Raw genomic sequence first — 18,809 nt, 5'->3', positions numbered from 1 at the left:
ACCTGGCTTCCACAAGGATCCCCAGCTAAAGGTGGAGCAATCCAAGTCCGATTCTGGAAGGACGGCACTCCTCCCTCTGTGGCCACACCCCCGGCCCCTGGCCCTGGGCCCCAAGGATGCTGTGGCAGGGGAGGACAAAATGAAGGAATACAGGCTCTTAGCTGCCTCGGCCAGGAGATGACACCTGTCACTTCCTCACCCGTTTCACTGGCTCACATTAGTCACACAGTGTCAAAAAATCTGCACAAATTTGGAGGGGTGCGCGCACATCTGGTGAGCTGTTGTCTCTGCCACGTCGTCTAAGTCCTAAGACCTCTCATTCCCAAGGTCAAGCCCCTATTTTCAAATGAATTCAAGGTCTCATCACTTAGAGCTTCCGTCATTACCTCAAAACCCCAGTGGCAAAAGCAGACAGCATCTTCCTAAATTCGGTCCCCTCTTCCAAATTTCCATTTTATGTCAAGTCATCACACTCAAACTCCTACAGTCATCTTCTAGACGCAAGATTCAATCATCTCTTCATTCAATCCTCCCTTCTTTCAACAGTTACTTTCCTTTACAGTTTTCCTTTGATATTTTCCCCCATTTCCTACTACTTCCAACTCAAATCTCACTCGGCTTTTATTTTCTTCCCTTGCCATCGACCTGGTACGCGGCTGCCTAATCCTCCCTTCCAAGGTCCACTTTCTTAGTTTCTTCCCCGCTCAGGGGCCCACAGTCCTCCCCACTGTGTAAATCAAGGGTCACCTTCTAAGCCTGTAATTTGCAGTGCTCTAGAATCTGCCTGTGGAATTAGGCAGGACATAACCTCCCTGCTCTCTGCCACAGCCATGTCCACTCCCATCTCCACAGGTCTGTTCACGCCACCCTCCTACGCTTCCTGTGCAAATCCTAATCCTACCTCATGATCCACTCCAAATACGACCTCCTCACCTGAGTCCTTCCCACTAACATACTTAACCTCTTTCTATTCTGGTTTACCACAGGGCTAAGCGCTGTCTCTGCCTAGTGGGCCTTCTGATGAGAATCTACATGTACTATTTTACAAGTGTAAATCCTATTTCCGGCTCCTTTGAGGAAGTGTCTGATGTAGGTTGCCTTCAACTGTACATAGTGGAAAACAGCAATTCTCTCACCCGAAAAACTGGGTTTGCCTCTTGGTGGGTGTTCAGCCAAGAAAGACACAACCAAGCCAAAACTCAGGAGAAGGAAGGATTTATTACTTGAAGCAAGTTAAGGAGAACACGGGGGGTCTTTCCCAAAGCAGTGTCACCCCGAACAGCAAAATTAGGATAGTTTTAAGCTCAGGGTACATTCATATTCATGGAGGGGCTTGGGTGGTTGAGAGTCTAAGCTTTAGTTGACTGAAGTCACGAGGGTGAGAAAAGGTCAACATCATCATCCCTTAGGTTCCAGGTGATCTGGTGGTTGAGTGCTTCAGGCTAATCTTCACTATTGAAAAAGAAGTGGGAGTCTTTATAACTGATCTATTATCTTTGTTATATACTTACTATCTCTTGCCTGATAACAGTTCTTGCATTCTTTTGTTCCCTTAAGATTATTAACTACTGAGGTCTGTTCAAGGGCAAGCACTGTGGCCAGGCTCAGATCCCAAAGTAACTTAGGCCAAAAATGGCTTCTCTTATGTCAAGAAAGCCATGCCTGGTTCTTTTCCTCTAGGGACTCCTTACCCTAACTGCTTACAATTCCTTTGGCTGAAACAGTGATGACAGAAAGTGCAAGGTCGGCCTGCTCAGTCTTCAGTGCCTCTATCATCAAGGACCCTGGTTCTTCCCATCTTTTCCCCTCTGATGGCCTCAACAGATTTGCTTTTCCTCGTGGTGACAAAATGGCTGCCTCTTTTCCAAGAATCTAGTGCATGGAGCTGTCCCTTCTGTGTTTCCTTTTAAGAGAGAAAATGTCTTTCCCAGAATCCACTCCCCACCCTCCCCAGAGGACTTCTCATATCTCACTGGCCAAAACGATGTCACACGCCCATATCTAGACTATGGGCACCCATGACTGGCTTGGATCCATCAGCTTTTACCATGGAGCTTAAAGCAGAGTTACCTTTCCTTGAGTAGTTAGTTGGCAGGGAGGCGGGGAGGGAGGCATGACATTCAAAGGAAATCAGAGCTCTGCCAACAAGAAGAGAAAACAAATGGCTGTTGTGTAGGTAACCAACAGTGTCTGCCACAGGCAGGGCCCAGCGTCATGCATCCTTGCGTTTTCCCTCCCTTGCCACACCCATCCTGCATTGGCACATATGGATGCTCAACAAATATCGGTGGAATTCAGCCAAACGAGGAATTATCCCGTGGGTGTGAGAAAACAGTGAGCACTATAATAGAGTGGCACAATTGGACATTTGTGCATAGAAAGTGGAAAGAGGGCCATGAAATCCAAACAGATGCAAAAAAGTACTTAGCAGAGGAGGTTGGGAAGCTCCGGTCCAAACCCTAGGCTGGGCCTGACTGGCCTGACTCCCAGTTCCACATCCAGGGAGCGGGCCCCAGGCCAGAGGGCTGGGCCTCTCCCAGCAGGGCCCAGCTGGGCCTTCTCCTCATTTCAACCCTTGCCTCCACTGGGCCAGGGGTCTACATCCAGCCCACAGCTGGTCAGGCACAAAGGAGGTTCCCAATGAGGCCTGCCAGTGCCTAGCTGGTCTCTGGGCACATCATGGGCACCATAAGTCTGTGGACCAAGAATACCTTAGCACAGTAGGTCTGAGCTCTGAAAACAAGTCCTCCCTTCACTCAGGGTCAGGGACGACTCCTTCAGCTGGGCTCACAGGTCTCTGCACCCTCATTCCTCTTCAGGCCACCCTGTTCCTATCCTTGCCTCCCAGCTCAGCTTTCCAGCACACTCTCCCAGATTCTTTGGGCTACGGACAGCAGTCCAGACCCCAAACGCACATGCCTCCACCCTTGAGTGGAAAATGCACAAAGAACTGTATAGAAAATATACTGAACACAAGGCTCTGAAGTCTCACAGATGCCCTACGTCTACATCACAGGTCCATGAGTTTCTACCTATTGGAAGTTTTGGAGTTCCTTTTCAAATACTGTAGAGCTGGGATTTCCGTGGCTAGAGAAAACTGTGTTGAATGCAGCCACGCTCAGAACTCATGACACGTATGCAACATTCGATACACAGTGACGGAGCAATATTAGGTTGAACTGTATGACACTGCCGATATTCGACCGTTTTTGACCTACGAACACGGCAATGTCACACAGTTCAACCTGATATTTACTCTGTGCCAAGCAGCTGGCTTGGGACACCATGACCAACTACACAGCCACAATCCCTGTCCTGATGGAACTTACAGTCTAGTGCATTAAACCATTAACTAAAAAGTCATCTCGGGTGGGAGGGAGGGAGACGCAAGAGGGAAGAGATATGGGAACATATGTGTATGTATAACTGAGTCACTTTGTTATAAAGCAGAAACTAACACACCATTGTAAAGCAATTATACCTCAATAAAGATGTTAAAAAAAAAAGTCATCTCAGTTTTTAAAAAAAGAAAAGAGAGGAATACACAGTTTAGCTGCACTATTATAATTAATTATATGCGTATTTATGTGTTTACTGCCTGACTTCTTTGCACACCTATAATCCACAAGGATGGCTGTGTCTCCTCTATATAACACACAGCCAAACACGTAGCAGAATGCACTGGATATCTGTTAAACTTATTAATTCATGTTACAGTAGACAAGTGCAGGTGCTGTGGAAGCGTCTGGCAAAGTGATCTAACTAATTTGGGGACGTAAGTGTCAGGGCCTTCACCAACTTGGAATTTCGCCAGCAAGGAGGACACCTGGTCTCTCCGAAGGACGCCAAAGTCCCTGTCCTGATAAGGCTGAATTAGGTCCTCGAAAAACAGGTCCGTATACCACACAGATACTGCCAGCAGCATAAGTACATGGGGTTTCATGGGGATTATTTAAAATACTTAATAGAACAAACTGTTTTTAAGCACAGCCTAGTATTTCAGAAACGCCATTTACATAAACAATTGGTACGTTAATTGCAAATCATTATTTCTCTCCTAAAGCAGGATGCCGCAAGGATCTTTAGTAGGTGCTCTATTAGCCTAGTCTGAGTTCCAGTATTTACTTAAAAGTACTAACAGTGAAGTTCTGGAGAAATATTTGGTAACTCGGACATTTTTCTAATTCAAACTAATCTTCCTCGTTAGTCTGCGTTGTCAAAGGCTGCCCTTAGAGTAATATTCACCGAATTCTTTTGCAGGACACTTCGGGCAGCGAGAACCAGAGCTAACATCAGAGAGCGGGTGGGGAAAAAAATAAAGAAATGACAATTTGGAGAGCAGCTGTAATCCAATTCAGCCTAATACGTGACACCTATATGAAGTCACATTCAAATTCCAAGCAAAGCACGTGAAAACTTTAGGCCCCGCACCCCTGATCTTTTGATTGACCTGACGTAATTTCATGAAAAACATCGGTGAACACCACTAACCAGCAGGCCTCCTATCTATTTTGCGGCATCTCCGTGAGAGCCAGCCCTTGACACACTGCAGAGACATCAATGAGCCTGGACAGTATCTTCATGCGTGTCTGGCCCGTCACTGCTCGCTGTACCAGCACAGAAATTTGGTAAAACACTGGTCACATTCATGGAACGTCTTAAACTCTCTTGACATAGCAAATGATCAGCAGGCCCTGTCCCCATGCCAAAGGCAAACAAAACTCTGTCGCCAGCAAGGAGGACACCTGGTCTCTCCGAAGGACGCCAAAGTCCCTGTCCTGCCTCCTTTGCGGAACCTTGCCAATCTCTGGGATGCAGGCATGATCAGGGGCTAGGGGAGATTATGCTCTGAATGTCTTAAGTGATTAGTTACTTAAAATCCTCCACCTGACTTCAGTCATTCCCCGTTACAGATGACAGAGAAAAAGCCTACTTGATTAAAGCCAAATGCCTATACATTTGAAAAAGGGAAAATATGCAGAAGAAAACAAGAGTCAGATTACTGATGGGCATAGCACCAGCCCCAGGACATCAGGGGCTGCTGAATAAATTATGACAAGGAAGCACATACATTAACCATAGATTCGCCATAAATACCTCAGCCCTTCCGGCTCTCACAGTTACTTACTTTCCCCCAAAGCATAGATTGAATCTGGCCTTGTCCTCAAGTGTGGCCTGGCTCTCCCTAGATTCCAAATATGGGAAATTACAGCTCTTCTGTGGTGGGGTAAGAGTGCGAAGGCAATGTTTGTGTTGCGTAACGTTTTAATTAAAACAAAGACGACGTACCCAGAATTTCTCTCTTCTGCTGGGAGAGTTTTCCAGGCCTCCTTCCACTCTCTCCCCACCCAGGCCATCAGTCTTTTCATCACCTCCAGAATAATTCCCCTTTAAAATAAGGGGATTATGCATAATGAGACCTGCAAAGAGTCTTCTAAAATAAATTCAAGTCTAGAGCCACATTTGTTTTCATCTACTTTCAACCTTCTTAGAAATCCACGCTTGGGCGTGGGGGGTGGAGTGGATGGACCTGGACTCGGAGTGTGAGAGAGAAAGGGGCTACGACGGGTGCTGCTTCTCCCAGCCGAGAGGTGCGGGGACACCCAGCTAAAAGTCATCCCCCATCCTGACACGGGGAAGGAGAAAGACCTGGCCCGGTGCTCCTAATGCAATCTTGCTTTTTTGTAATGCAATACCAGTAGACAGATTGCAAAACTCTCCAGCAAGCTACCTTACTGTACTGAAACATCAGAAGACCTTAAGAAACTGCTCAGCAAATCATCTCTGAACAGTGTCACGGAGGGTTGTCTAGCTTGGGGATGAGCCGAGAACAAACCTATCCGCACAGTCCCTCCTCTAATAAACCAACAGACGTGTCCATCCGCGAAGCAGAACCCCCCAACAGACAATCCATCTCCAAACCAACACAAAACCACCGCGGAACAAAAGCACTGCGGAAAACCAGAAAGGCCTCTGAGGAGAGCTGCTCGTGGGGAGAAGGCTGGCCCTGCGCACAGGCTCCTGAGAGCAGCCCTGCCTGCACCGGGGCTCAAGCCATCGCCCCCAGGCACAGCTTACAACCTGCCTGGGACCTGCAGACTTAGAGTACGTGGGCGAGAGGGGAGAAATACCAGGGACGAGGGAGAGAAGCGCAGATCAGGGCTTCTTAGGGTTCACCCCAGGTCGAGGGAAGGCCCCTGGGAAGGTGCAGATCTGGAAGAGTCCGTCAGTGTGTCCCGTGCCACCCGGCTGAGCTAACCCAGCAGCTTCCGGAAAACAACCGTGGTGAGAGCCTTGGGCTCCGGACAGGGGTTAAGGGAGGCCAAGTACCACGTAAGGGTGATCAGCCTTAACACCACCATCCCCCTAACACCAGGGTCCTCAGCAGAAAGCTGGCTGTGGATGCTGTCTCCTATCTGATGGCAAAGTATGTGACTATTCTAGGTCTCCTTTGTTCTGACTTCCTAGAAGTTCAGAGCTAAGTATGCAATTCCCAATTCCAATACAACATCCCCAGCAGTTAATAAGCACGTCTCCCACCATCATTGGTACCCTTCTCTTACTCCTATAGGCCCTTCACCAGGCCTGCCCAGGGCATGGGTATTCATGGCTGCTAATGAAGAGCTGAGAACAAAACAGGAAGAAAAGACTTAAGAAATAGTAAGAAAAAAAGACTTACCTTAGGAAAAGAGTTCCCTTACGTCAGGGTGTCTTTAATTAATCTTTCTATTTATTGAAGATTAAAAATACCTATCAGGTGACAACTTAAAATGTTCATTATGATTTTAGCTTTCGGTTCTTGGTATTTGAGATAACAGAGCGACGACTGCTTGTAACAGGCACTCAAATATTTGTCGAAGGAAGAGATGGAAGTCTTTTCAGGAAAGTACTGTAAGGAGATTCTAGTCGTCTCTGGATGGGTGGTAGCCAGGTCAAACCCTGATGTTTAAGAAGGTTTGGCTGTGATATGTGAATCCGACAGCCACCCCTCCAAAATAGCGACTCTTTTAAAAATCAGGTCTAAAGGTGAACCATCCAGGAAACCTGCTTTTGCCCCCAGGGTTTTAAAGAAAGTCACGCCAGTGAACCTGAGAAGTAACCCAACACTTTGAAATGATCATCTTTTTACAGCAATAGTTGCTCCTGCAGGATTAAAGAAAAAAAGTTCTCTTCCTTCGGGTTAAGGCCTTGAAGGTCTGGTAGCCAGCAACCTTAAAGGTTACTCCAGTCCAGCTCACTCTAAATGGAAGAATCATTTGGGAGTTGAAAACGCAGGAAAACTTCTCATTTTTTCCCTAGTCTATGACCAAATAAGAACAGTTGATTGAATTGGATACAAAATCCAGTATTTACGACTGTCCTCTTAACAAGTTTTGAGTGGGCTTTATTTTAATTCAAGACTATAACTAAGATGGTCAATAAAATATGTGTGTGCTTAATTTGTTAAATGTATGTGTTTCTAGAGAAAATATTCAGAATAAACAAGTCAATTATTTCTCTTAAGTACATTAAAGCTTAAGGGTAGTGTTTTTATTATGACTCTTGCTCTTGATACAGCAAGACAAAATTATTCTGTTATATAGCTATTGAATAAGGCTCACTACTCCCCAACGATTTCACCAATTACAGCTTCTTCTAGCTATAAAATAACCAAATCAGTTCTGATATGGCCATAAAACTGAGACTGAAAAAATAGTGGAATAAATCACCCCTTTAAAATCAAGTTGTTGAACAATATGTTCTGTATGAGTCCATTTATGTCAAAAAAAAATCTATATTTGTGCGAGTATATGACTAGAAATTATAGAAAAAAAGCCTGAGAGAACATAGTGTATCAAACTGTAAAGAATATATTTTAGACTCAACAAGGGGCTCAGGGCAGAGAGGGGAACTTTCACTTTTTACTTTCTGTCGATACTGTTTGGATTTTTACAACAGAACTATATTCACATGTCACTCTGTCCAAAAAATTAGAAGTCAAAGAAACAGAGCAAGCAAAAATAAGCTATCTTGTGAAACTGCAACTAACAGCTCATCACCTTTCTGTTATGTAACATTCTACCCTGAAGCACTTTATTTGTTGTTTTAAATTATGACAAATCTTCAGTGAAAATCGAGATTTCCTTCCTGATGGGGGTGCTACATCTAAGAGGTTGTGAAATTTCATTCTCTGGAAGTCTTTAGAAAGGGTGGGTATGTGGGGTGGGGAAGTGGTAACTGGCCAGGACAGGGAAGGTGTGGTTTGCCCTGAAGCAGCGATGGTTACTCACACACAGGTCTCCAGTTCCTACTACTCCTAAAAGCCCTCCCTAGCAACGTCAAATCAAGGCTGCCTATGCAACCAGTTAATGGGCAAAAACCCCTAAGTAAGTTATGCAAGCCCCTTAGGGCTCTCAAAGTAACACTTGGGGTGAGGAAGCTGGCCACCTTACAGGTTTCAAAAACACCTCGCCATGATACCACTTTCCCTAAGCTGCGGACACAGGGCTAAGGTACCTAATGGGTCCAGGCTATGTCTCCTTTGGTCACTGGCAACCCAGAGCACCAAACTAATTTTGCTTTAAAACTGGACTACTGTATCAAATGTGAGGGGTCACACTGGTTATCACGTAGAAAAAACAGATTAATACTACTTAGTAAATGCTGCCTGGCTGGGAGACAGAAGATTTCAAATTTATGGGGCTCTTGGGGGAAGGGGAGTTAATAAAGGGGGTCCCTGAGAAGGAGGCAGGCAGCCCATCTCATGACATGGCTCGGTTACCAGCATAACACAAGCAGGAGCCAGTGCCCAGCTGAGAGCAGAGAAGGTGTTTGCAGAGGCTGCCATGGAAAAGGAGCAGACCGTACCCCAGAGTAGCGGAAAATGGGTGTTACAAGCAAAAGCAGAAACAAATACATGAAAATAACACCAACTTAAGGCAATTCTGAACATACTCCACTATATCAAAGAATCATAATGGGGGACTTCCCTGGTGGCGCAGTGGTTAAGAGTCCGCCTGCCAAAGCAGGGGACGCGGGTTCGAGCCCTGGTCCAGGAGGATCCCACACGCAGCAGAGCAACTAAGCCCGTGCGCCACAACTACTGAGCCTGTGCTCTAGAGCCTGCGAGCCACAGCTACTGAAGCCCGCGCACCTAGGGCCCGAGCTCCGCAACAAGAGAAGCCACCACGACGAAAAGCCCACGTGCCACAACAAAGACCCAACGCAGCCAAAAATAAATAAATAAAATAAATTTATATAAAAAAAGAAAGAATCATAATGGGAAAGTACGCATAGCTGGTATCAGATTTCTTCCCTCTGTTTTAATAAAGGGAAGGTCTGGGGACCTGTAAGTTGATGGGAAGAGGTCCCACGAGAAGACTGGACACCAGTCTCTTTGAGTTCACAGTTTTGTTAGAATGTCTTTGCTCTGATGATGTTTTGATGGACACACAAAAGCTCTTCCTTCGGTACAGAAACAGGTCCCCTTCACTTCCACTCTGGACCCCCCACCTCCAGTAATGCCCCCTGCCCTCCCTGCCACTTCTCCCGCTGGTCCTCTAGGACACCTACCTACAGCTCTCTGGTATCTGCCATCTGTCTCTGATCCAAATACCTAGACCTCACACCAACCGACTGTTCCAGTTCTTCCCACCAGCACCTCTAAGGGCCCAGGCCCACTGACACTTGGGCTTCTCCACCCCTTTAGAAGTCTTCTCAAAACAGCCCCTTGTGCCCTGGTGTCCTCCACCCCACAATTCTGCCAGGACCTCACTCTCCTATTACTTAAATAAATGCCTAAAATTCCCGCCAATCCAGAAAGCCCTTCCAGACTGACCACTCGAGAGCTACTACAGTCGCATCCCTCTCCTGGACAGAGCATTCCCTTCACTCCTCCTGCTAAGCAGAAAGCAAGACCAAACTTGCCTCGCCTCTCCTTCCCCGACAACTGTCCTTGGAGAACACGTGATATATCACTGTCTCCTTGTCCACTTGCAAAGTGATTTACCACTTTTTTTACCCCAGGGTTTAGATTATCATCTCCTAGAGGGGAGGAACATGGTTGTGTTCCAGCAAAGCCTGGATCACCTGGATGAAAGGAAATAGGGTATTCGGGTGAATTTCATAGAGGGTTAATAGAGGGTTAGGCAGAACCTTTGTTTCAACTCTCATGATCATAAAACCTATTATAAAGCTTTTTAAGATACATCTGACCACTTCCCAGCCTGAGTAGAGTTAATATAATTTAATCTTTGATTCAGAATCTTGCAGTGCCCCCAGGCTCATGACTCTCTCCTGCTACTATAATTACAGATGCGGAAGATGTAGAGACTGGGCTGATGGTGGCCTGGAAGCCAATTTCTAGAATCAATCCCTGCTACTACATCTTGTGATTTTCACCTTCCTGGAAGTGGAGCTCAAAAGTAAAAACAAGGGCTTCCCTGGTGGCGTAGTGGTTGGGAGTCCGCCTGCCGATGCAGGGGGTGCGGGCTCGTGCCCCGGTCCGGGAGGATCCCGCGTGCCGCGGGGCGGCTGGGCCCGTGGGCCGTGGCCGCTGGGCCTGCGCGTCCGGAGACTGTGCTCCGCGGCGGGAGAGGCCACAGTGGTGAGAGGCCCACGTGCCGCAAAAAAAAAAAAAAGTAAAAAACAAAATCCCACTTAGCTGGGATAGGGTTCTAGTTAAGGGAGGCCCATTGTCATGGTCTTTGTTAAGTGCCTGCCACTGTGGCCCACAATTAGTCACTTAATAAAGGGGTCTCGATGAGGGAATTTGGCAACATGTGATTTTCTACAAATATAAGCTTGGTTTTCATGCAACCATTCATTTCTTTGAAAATCAGGGTCATTCACACACAGGTGTCCTAAACTTCCTTAAATTAAAATCCAACCCTTTACAAGGAATAGCTGTGCTCACATCAAAGCAGCAAAGAAACAGGTGTCCAATCACGGTGAATGAGGAACTCCCAAAGGAACCTACAAATAATAATCAAGGAGCCATAATTCAGGATGCACAAGGCCAGGGACCATGGGAGGCCAGTAAGTGGAGCCACTTCATCCAGTTCCCAGGCTAGGGCTCAGTGGAAGTGGTCTGCCTGGGCTCCAGGCAGACCCAGTCTAAGCCCAAATCCCAAACTCATTACAATCTGAACTAATTCTCTGTATCCGGCATCATCCCACATGAACTGGTCCCTAAAACTACTGACAGTCATTTCTCCAAACCCTAAAGGGCCACTCTGCCACCACTATGACTGCTGACTCCTCTGCATTTGCAGGACTCTCATGGGAAGAGAATGCCCTCCCCATCCAAAGACTGCCCATTTCTGAAAGCCCAGCCCAAGTCCTCACGCATAGGTCTTTCCCAGTGACCTATGGGAAACAACAACCAGTGACCACATTGAACTTTACCTTGAACTTCCCAGGAGTCCATGGACAGATTTCAGGAGGTGTGTGAACTTGAACGGGAAAAAAAATTACATCTTTATTTTCACGAACCTCTAAGTTAACTGTTCCTTAATTGTGAATGTAGGCAAGCATCATGGTAATGTTTCCAGGGCCTGTGACTGTCACAATACAAATCATACATATTTTCATATCACATCACAGTGGATGCAGATACCTCAAAATATCATTTTCACCCTTCACTACAGCAAAATTACATAATTGTTAGATCTGCTGGTAGATCTTGTTATTAATGTGTTATTAAAGAAGCACATTGCTGTATCATAATTTTAAATATTTTGATGGCAGCATTTCAATATAATTGATTTTCTCTGTTATCCTAAGTTTTTATTTATGCATTTGAGAATGTTATCCTAAGAAGGGGTCCATAGGCTTCACCAGGCTGCCAAAAGGATCCATGGCACAAAAAAGGTTAAGAACCCCTGGTCAGTGGAGTAAAAGCACGAGCTCTATAGCCAGACAACCCGGATTCAAATCCAGACCCTGCCAATTTCTAGCTCTTTCCCTTTGAGCACAATGATTTGAACTCCCTGAGCCTTGAATTTCCTCATCTTGATCGAGGGAGTCAATATAGAAACAACACCTACCTTGTGAAACCATTCATTCATCAAAAATTTAACTGAATACCTACTTTGTGCCAGGCACAAGGCTGAGTTCTGGGGCTATAGTAATGAACTGGACAGAGATGTCCCTAAGCACTTTATACGGAAGATCATGCTATATAAAGTGTTTGGCTGTGATTGGCACATAAGCATTCTATAAACACTACAGTACCACTGTTAAAACCACAATATTGAGCATTCAATTGTATGCTGATTTGCGTTGCTTCCCAGGTAACAAGTGTTGGTTCATCTAGCTCATGCCTTCCCAAAAAGGCTTCCTGGAGGCCCGGGGCGGGGCCTCATACTCAGAGGGGCAACTTGTTAGATGCAAGAACACAGGATTTGAACCAAATGGTCCTGATTTCAAAACTCTGTTCTGTCACTTCCTAGCTTTGTAACTGTGCCAGAGACCAAGAGCTGTCCCCCACCAAATTCTGTCCTCTCCTTCCCCTACAATAATAGAACCCCAGTTTTGGCTGGATACTTAGAATTAAGGATGACATTTCCCAGCCTCCGTTGCAGCAAAGTATGGTCATGTGATCAAGTTCTAACCAATGCGGATATAAGCAGAAGCAATGTGTGCACGAGGGCATGCCCTTCACCAACCCTTTTCCTCCTTCGTAATGGTTGGGACTAGCACAGCCATCTTGGACCATGAGATGACCTTGGGAATAGAGGCATGCACTTGGAACAAGACAGAAAGGACCTGGATCCCCACCCCTGTGGAGCACCATTTCAAACCATTTCAGGCAAGTTCCTTAACCTCCCTGGACCTCAATATCCCCATCTACGAAAGAATGATAATATAAGGTATCTAGCTGGCAAGACTGTTTGAGGATTTAATGAGATAGGACTTGCTTCACAGTAAGGGCTAGAGTTAGGAGAGGTGGTAGTACTGCTATTTTCTTGCTGCAATGACAAATGGAGGGGATTGGGACATCTTAACACAGCCCTGGGTGCCCAGGGGTGGCTCAATGATTCACACAGTTGAAAGGCATCTTAGCGAGCCTAGTCCTGACAAGAATTCCCTTCTCTGGCACCCTTGTCAAATGGTCCCCAGAAAAGGGAAGGGCACTGCCTCTGGGACAACTGTGGGGACAGTGGTGTTTGTTCATCCGTAAATCACGATCTTCATCCTCTTCCTTCCAAACCCTTCCCCCGACTACCCCAGGCCACCTCGCTGCTCTCCACTTCCTCCTCCTCCTTCTCTGCCTTTGATCACCCAGTCCTGCCTCTGAGCTCACTCCCCCCAGGACATCAAAGTCTCTTTCAATCTCTTTTGGAAGCACCCTCTGGCCTCTCCCCTAAGAAGCCTTCCCTAACTAACTGGGAAGGTCGTGATCGTTTCCTCAGTCCCAACCTATTCAAACAAGAAGCTTTTCAAACTCTACGAACGAATTTCTCTCCCACTGGAGAAGAACACAGATGACCATCTGACATCTACAAGTTCTCTGTGTTGATCCAGGGATGTCCCCATCACTTACGTTTTTCATTGCTAACACTTTCAAAGCTATTTCATCTTGTTTGCCACATCAGCACTGGTCTGGAAGGCCTAACTCCTCATGGTTGCGCAAAATCGAAATCTGCCTTATGTGCCTAAAGCTTATATTCAACTTCCCTGATTATTCCCTTCCTGCTCTTGCAGACACAAATGCTATTGTCTCCCCCACAGTGCTGTCACCTTCCCATGTCCCTGTCACTCACACAGGCTGCTCCCTGCCCTGGGCCTAGGCACAGACACAACCACCCTCTTCTCTCCTCATTCCCTCTTTCACACTCAAGCCACGTCCACACCAGCCCCTGTTCTCTACTCATCTTCTGCCCCTCCGGCTCCATCCATTCTCAGTAGCGGAGACTCTACTATCCTCTTGGCTCAACCAAGCCCATGCTTAAGACGGCTCTCGAACTGGAATAAGGGTGGCCATGGCAGCCGATGGTTGCCTAGTTGGGTGGGGCACCCAGAGCTGCAACAGGACGAAACAAGACACGGTGGTCCAGAGGGCAGGAATCGGTACCCAAGCAGGCAGAAAAGGAGGAACCTGATCCAAGTCCTAGACATCGGTAACGGAAGGGAGCGGAAAGCACGGGTCTGATGATGTCGAGGGAGTCACAAGCATCTCAGATTTACCCTGTACGCCCCTCACATGCTGTCACAGGGTTTTCTCAAATTGCCACTTCTGGAGGTTGGCAGCACCTGTATCAGTCTCACTTTGCAGAGCACTTAAACTGGTCCTACTTTTTACATACGAAATTTTATTCCAAGCGTGTGACCCACCTGGACACAAAACCTTGAGAGTCTCTGCTATTTTCAATTCATATTACACATTAATTTTCATTACACAGCCAGAATGCTGACACATGAATCCGATCACACCAGATCGCAAGCAAGAAATAAGACCCCAACCTGGGTTTTGCTCCCTCCACAAAGACCTTCTAGTCTCCAAGGTTAACAAAGTAGTAGCGAGGCCCCCTCCGTGCCATGCTGCCAGCCATCGAGTGGTAAGAAAAGGTGAGATTTCACCAGTGGGGATCAAAAACCCAGGCATGTCCAGAGTTCTAAACCTCCCCACTCTCACCCAGGTGTGCTCTTTGGCCGCCGTTCCCCTTTGACACCACCTTGACACTCATTTTCCTCCATGGTACCTGTTTATACTTGAGGCTGCGAGTGGAGGAAAGATACTAGTGCCCAGTGCCAGGGCTCCACTCCAGGGTGGCCCAGAGGGTGAAGAGAAGGGGAACCAGCCAGCGGCCTTACATTTCTGGAGCAGCCAGGAGAAACAAAAGGCACAAATGTCACATTGCCTTGTTTGCCCATTGGTGATTCCTTCTCCTGCCCTGGGCCCCACCCTTCCACTCAGCCCTCTTTCCCGCCTTAGCCACACCATCAACCCCGTGCCCAAGCCTCCCGGAGGGCTCGCCTGTTTGTCCTCTTGTATCCACATGAATCACTAATTACTGATTTAAACCCACACACTAAGTGAATGACAAATACCAATACAATACTTAGGACTGGCGAATGGAGAGCTACCTGTCTTCTTGACTCTGCCTGAGCATACAGGAGACACAGAGACACCGTATCCTGACCCACACCTGAGCAGAAGACTGACTAAACTTGCCGCCAGACTGGGTGTCCCTGTGAGTGCTGAGGAGGGGAAGGCAGAGCTGGCAGTGAACTCACACACCGGTTCTGCAACTCAGCTCCACACTGGAATTGTCTAGGAGAGCTAAAAGACTCATGCCTGGGTCACCTTCCCAGAGAATCTGGTTTAATTGGTCTGGGGCCACTGCCTGGACATCGGGATTTTTTAAAGCTCCCCCAGTGATTCTAACATGCTCCCAAGTTTGAGAACCACTGATGGCACATACTTACGTGCTCCAGACGTTTTTCAAAGCAGTCAAGACCTTCAGGACACCTTACAGCCTTTAACGGTCAAGATAGCCCTTGGCGGTACACCCCATTTTACTGTGATTCAGACGTCAATCATAGTCAGGCTGAGATCTGAACTCAGGTTCTCCACCGCAAAGTCCACTCTCTTTCCACTCTTCTGTGAACTCTTGCAAGGGTGTAGACAACACATGAAAGCAATCTCCACTGCCACTAGGTCACAATAAGTCCCATAAATGCAAGACACCTAGATGTGGAGATGCAAACACCACACGCAGCAGTGATAACCTCTTCTGAATGCAGGGGACTGAGCTGAACCCAGGGGGCAGTAGGGTGTGCTCACGTGCGAGGTCTAAGGCAATGGAGGGAGAGGATGCATCAGATCCTGGCCAGGGAGCTTATCCTAGACCCAAGATGTGTCCTGAGATACCACACTTAAGAGTAAGACAGCATTCAGTGGCATGGAAAGCACTGTGGAATCGGAGAATGTCGGGCAAAGGGGGGACTCTTCAATGGGAGGGAATCTTAAGAGAGGTGTCAAGGGTTCACCTCTCAGGCCCCCGTTTCTCCATCCCGATCTAACCATCCTAACCTTCTGTGGGGTCACAAAACCCAATCCTAGCACAGCCCCTACCAGGCACCACTCCTCCAGTCTCTCTTCCCCCCAGAACTACGATCTGAGCTTCTTTGGTGAGGGGACGTATGACTAGACCCTCAAACATTTTTAGTCTACTGATCACTTAGGTAGGGCAAAGCATCCCTGCAAGCCCTATTCCACCCATGCTTACTTCCCCCTCAAAAAAGACCAAAAAAACACCATCGTTATCACCAAACCAACTTGGCTGAGTGGGAATAACGCTGCCACTTCGGATCGGATTAGGAATTGATGTGGACTGACACAGACATGAAGACGCTGAAGCACCATGTTTATAAAATACAAGAAACCAATCCACGATCCACATGGAGTCCCTAAAGCGTCGACACAGATGAGGGACCCCACGGCGGGGCCCGGGACAGACACTTAAGGACAGCAAATGTTCCTTCTTAAAGACAACAAACGATGTGCCACCTTTCCCCCTGGGTCAGAAACGGGGCTCTATTCCAACCCGTGACACACACCGCTGCCTCCCGGGGTCCCCCAAAGCCGAGTGTTGATGGGAAAGAACCACAAGGAATGACAGGAACCAAGAGCAGGTTAAACTTTCACATCGATCGTGCTGATAAGTAGCAGCCACTTACCCAGCACAGCCAGACAGCTCAGCACTGGGAGAAAGCACTTCATGTCGGCAGCTGAGAGGAGACACAACACAGGGCGCTTCCTCTTCTCCCAGCACTTAATCTCTCATTTCTGGCAATCCACTTAGAGCTCCAGAAGACAGTTTTGGAAACAGAACTTAACTCAGGGAATGAGAACAGGTTAAAGAGCTCAGCAGGAGGCAGTGGGGGACGGGAGGCGGGTGGCAAGTGTTAAACTCCCCTAGGCTAAAGGAAGGGTCCAAAACAATTCGGACGGCGCTGGAGGCTCCTGCCACATCCTGTGCCTTGTGGTTTCCACTGTAATTGTAGATTGCGGTGGATTAATCCTCAAGGAAAAGGAAAGAAAGAGTCTGAGAAAATCCTTTCATCCACTGATTATACAGAAATGTCCTTGGCTTCGCAGTGAAGGTGTCTGTAATCTCCCTCATTCGGATTCCCCAAAGGGAACGGGGCAGGTTTTGTCAAAACCTTTGACAGCCAAATCGCCCTGGTCGGCATCGACTGCTCTGGGTTTCTGCATCAAAAAGTCCGTCTCCATGCATGATGGTGGATCACGGGTCTGCCACCTGCCCCAGACCTGCCCGCAACACACGAAGCAAGTTGGCCTTCGTTCGGCAGCCCTGAAGCGGTCCCACAATGCCAGCAGCTTTCTAAAACAAACACAACAGAGATTTATCAAAGGCAAGCACGGCCGCCGCAAAAGCGAGAGGGGCTGAGCGCCAAGCTGGTCCCGGCACCTGGTCCTGGACCAGGACGGTCAACCTTTGCAGTCTGACCTTGGCCAAGTCGCCACCTTAGCCTCCACTTCAGTTTCCCCGCACAGAGCCGAGCAATTGTGGGAAGCCCGATTGTTCCTGCAATACTTTCACCAAATGCTTCACTCCTGGGAATTCCTTCCGCCTCCCACCGAGCCCCGGCGCCGCGGGTAGCCCCACCCTCCGCGGGGGCAAATCGGGAAGAGGCTCCGAGGTGGGGCCGCCACTCCCCGTTCCACCCCCGGCCCTCGCCCCAACGTGGGAGCTGTGCGCGCGCCGCGTCCCAGGTGGCCCCGCTATTGTTTTACCTCTCCGGGTGTTTATTTTTCGCTGATTGGAAAGAAAAGAGAAGGAGGGAGAAGGGAGCCCGGGGCTCCGCTTTCGCTGCCAGGGGAGGGGTCTCAGGCCGACCCCCCGAGCGGAGCCGCAGCCGGGCCCACCGCCGCCCCTCCCACCGCCCTCCCCCCGGGCTCCGGCTCCCCTCGCTGCCGCCCCTCCCCGCGTCGCGCGCGCGGTCGCCGGATACCGACCTCGCCGCCGGCCCTCTCCCTTCGCGCGTCGGTCCGTCGGTCCGTCTGTCCCGGCGCACGCCTCTAGGGACGCGCCGCCTCCTCTCTCTGCTCCGGCAGCGGCACCAGCAGCCGCGCTCCGGCCCCTCCCCAGTCCCCGCCCCCTCCACCCGGCCCGTTGCACCCGGGCCAGCCGAGCGCGGGGCGAGGGCGGTGGCCTCGGCTAGAGGCACCGCCCCCGGGCCCGCCCCTTCCCCCCAACCCCGGGGGCCGGGCGGCCGCGCTGGGGGCCGGGCGGGGTCTCAGGGTGCGGCTGGTGGAGCCCCGCCCGCACCTGCGGGTAGCAAGGGCCGACCGAGGACCTGGGCGCAGCTGGCGTGGGGGCCGGGCAGCGCCGAAAGTTAATCAGGGGGCTCACACGCAGACTAGCCGGCCGCGGGCTGGATGCACAGGCCCTTCCCAAAGCCCAGCAAAGGACCCCTGAGCCTGGAAGAGGGCGGACCGGGAGCGCGTCTCCTCTCTGGGAAACAAAAACAAAGCCCTCTGCAGGAGCCTTGAATCTGTTCATATAGTAGAACCCCACATTGCACTTCACTCTAAGACAGAATTTCCTAGACGTTGAGACTGAATTGGACTCTAGAAACAGTCGGGCTTCTAACCCCGGCTCTTCCACTTCCCTGCTGCAGACGTTGGTCGAGTTACTCAATAGCCCTGTGCCTCAGTTTACCCACCTGTTATATGAGGAAATGGCCTATGCTTAATAGGAATATATGAGATGTCCATGGCACACTTGTAAAACACTTAGGATGGTGCCTGCTACATCTTAAGCACTCAGTAAATGCAAGCTATAATTATTTTATGA

At 48.7% G+C, this 18,809-nt stretch overlaps 1 protein-coding gene across 13 annotated transcripts in view; it reads right to left on the bottom strand.

Moving 5' to 3' along the window:
* Positions 1 to 18,080, bottom strand: part of IGSF3 (immunoglobulin superfamily member 3) — a 98,703-nt gene extending 80,623 nt beyond the window's left edge. For 3 of the 13 annotated variants that reach the window (XM_089917219.1, XM_089917223.1, XM_089917227.1), the window contains exon 1: positions 16,666 to 17,647. In XM_089917219.1, coding sequence (XP_089773345.1) covers positions 16,666 to 16,708 — 43 coding nt within the window. In that variant the 5' untranslated portion in view covers positions 16,709 to 17,647. Of the gene's footprint in view, positions 1 to 16,665; positions 17,654 to 17,746; positions 17,883 to 17,968 lie in introns of those variants that run through there. The other 10 variants (XM_089917249.1, XM_089917231.1, XM_089917192.1 and 7 more) reach the window with 9 other exon arrangements.
* Positions 18,081 to 18,809: the final 729 nt, after the last annotated feature.

This window comes from Delphinapterus leucas, chromosome 1, assembly GCF_059928025.1.
Source record: "Delphinapterus leucas isolate spDelLeu-1000000601 "Yukka" chromosome 1, BTC_Dleu_Yukka2, whole genome shotgun sequence".
NCBI lineage: Eukaryota > Metazoa > Chordata > Mammalia > Artiodactyla > Monodontidae > Delphinapterus > Delphinapterus leucas.
The sequence above is the reverse complement of the archived record's forward strand: the minus strand, read 5'-3'. Positions and strand labels throughout refer to the sequence as shown.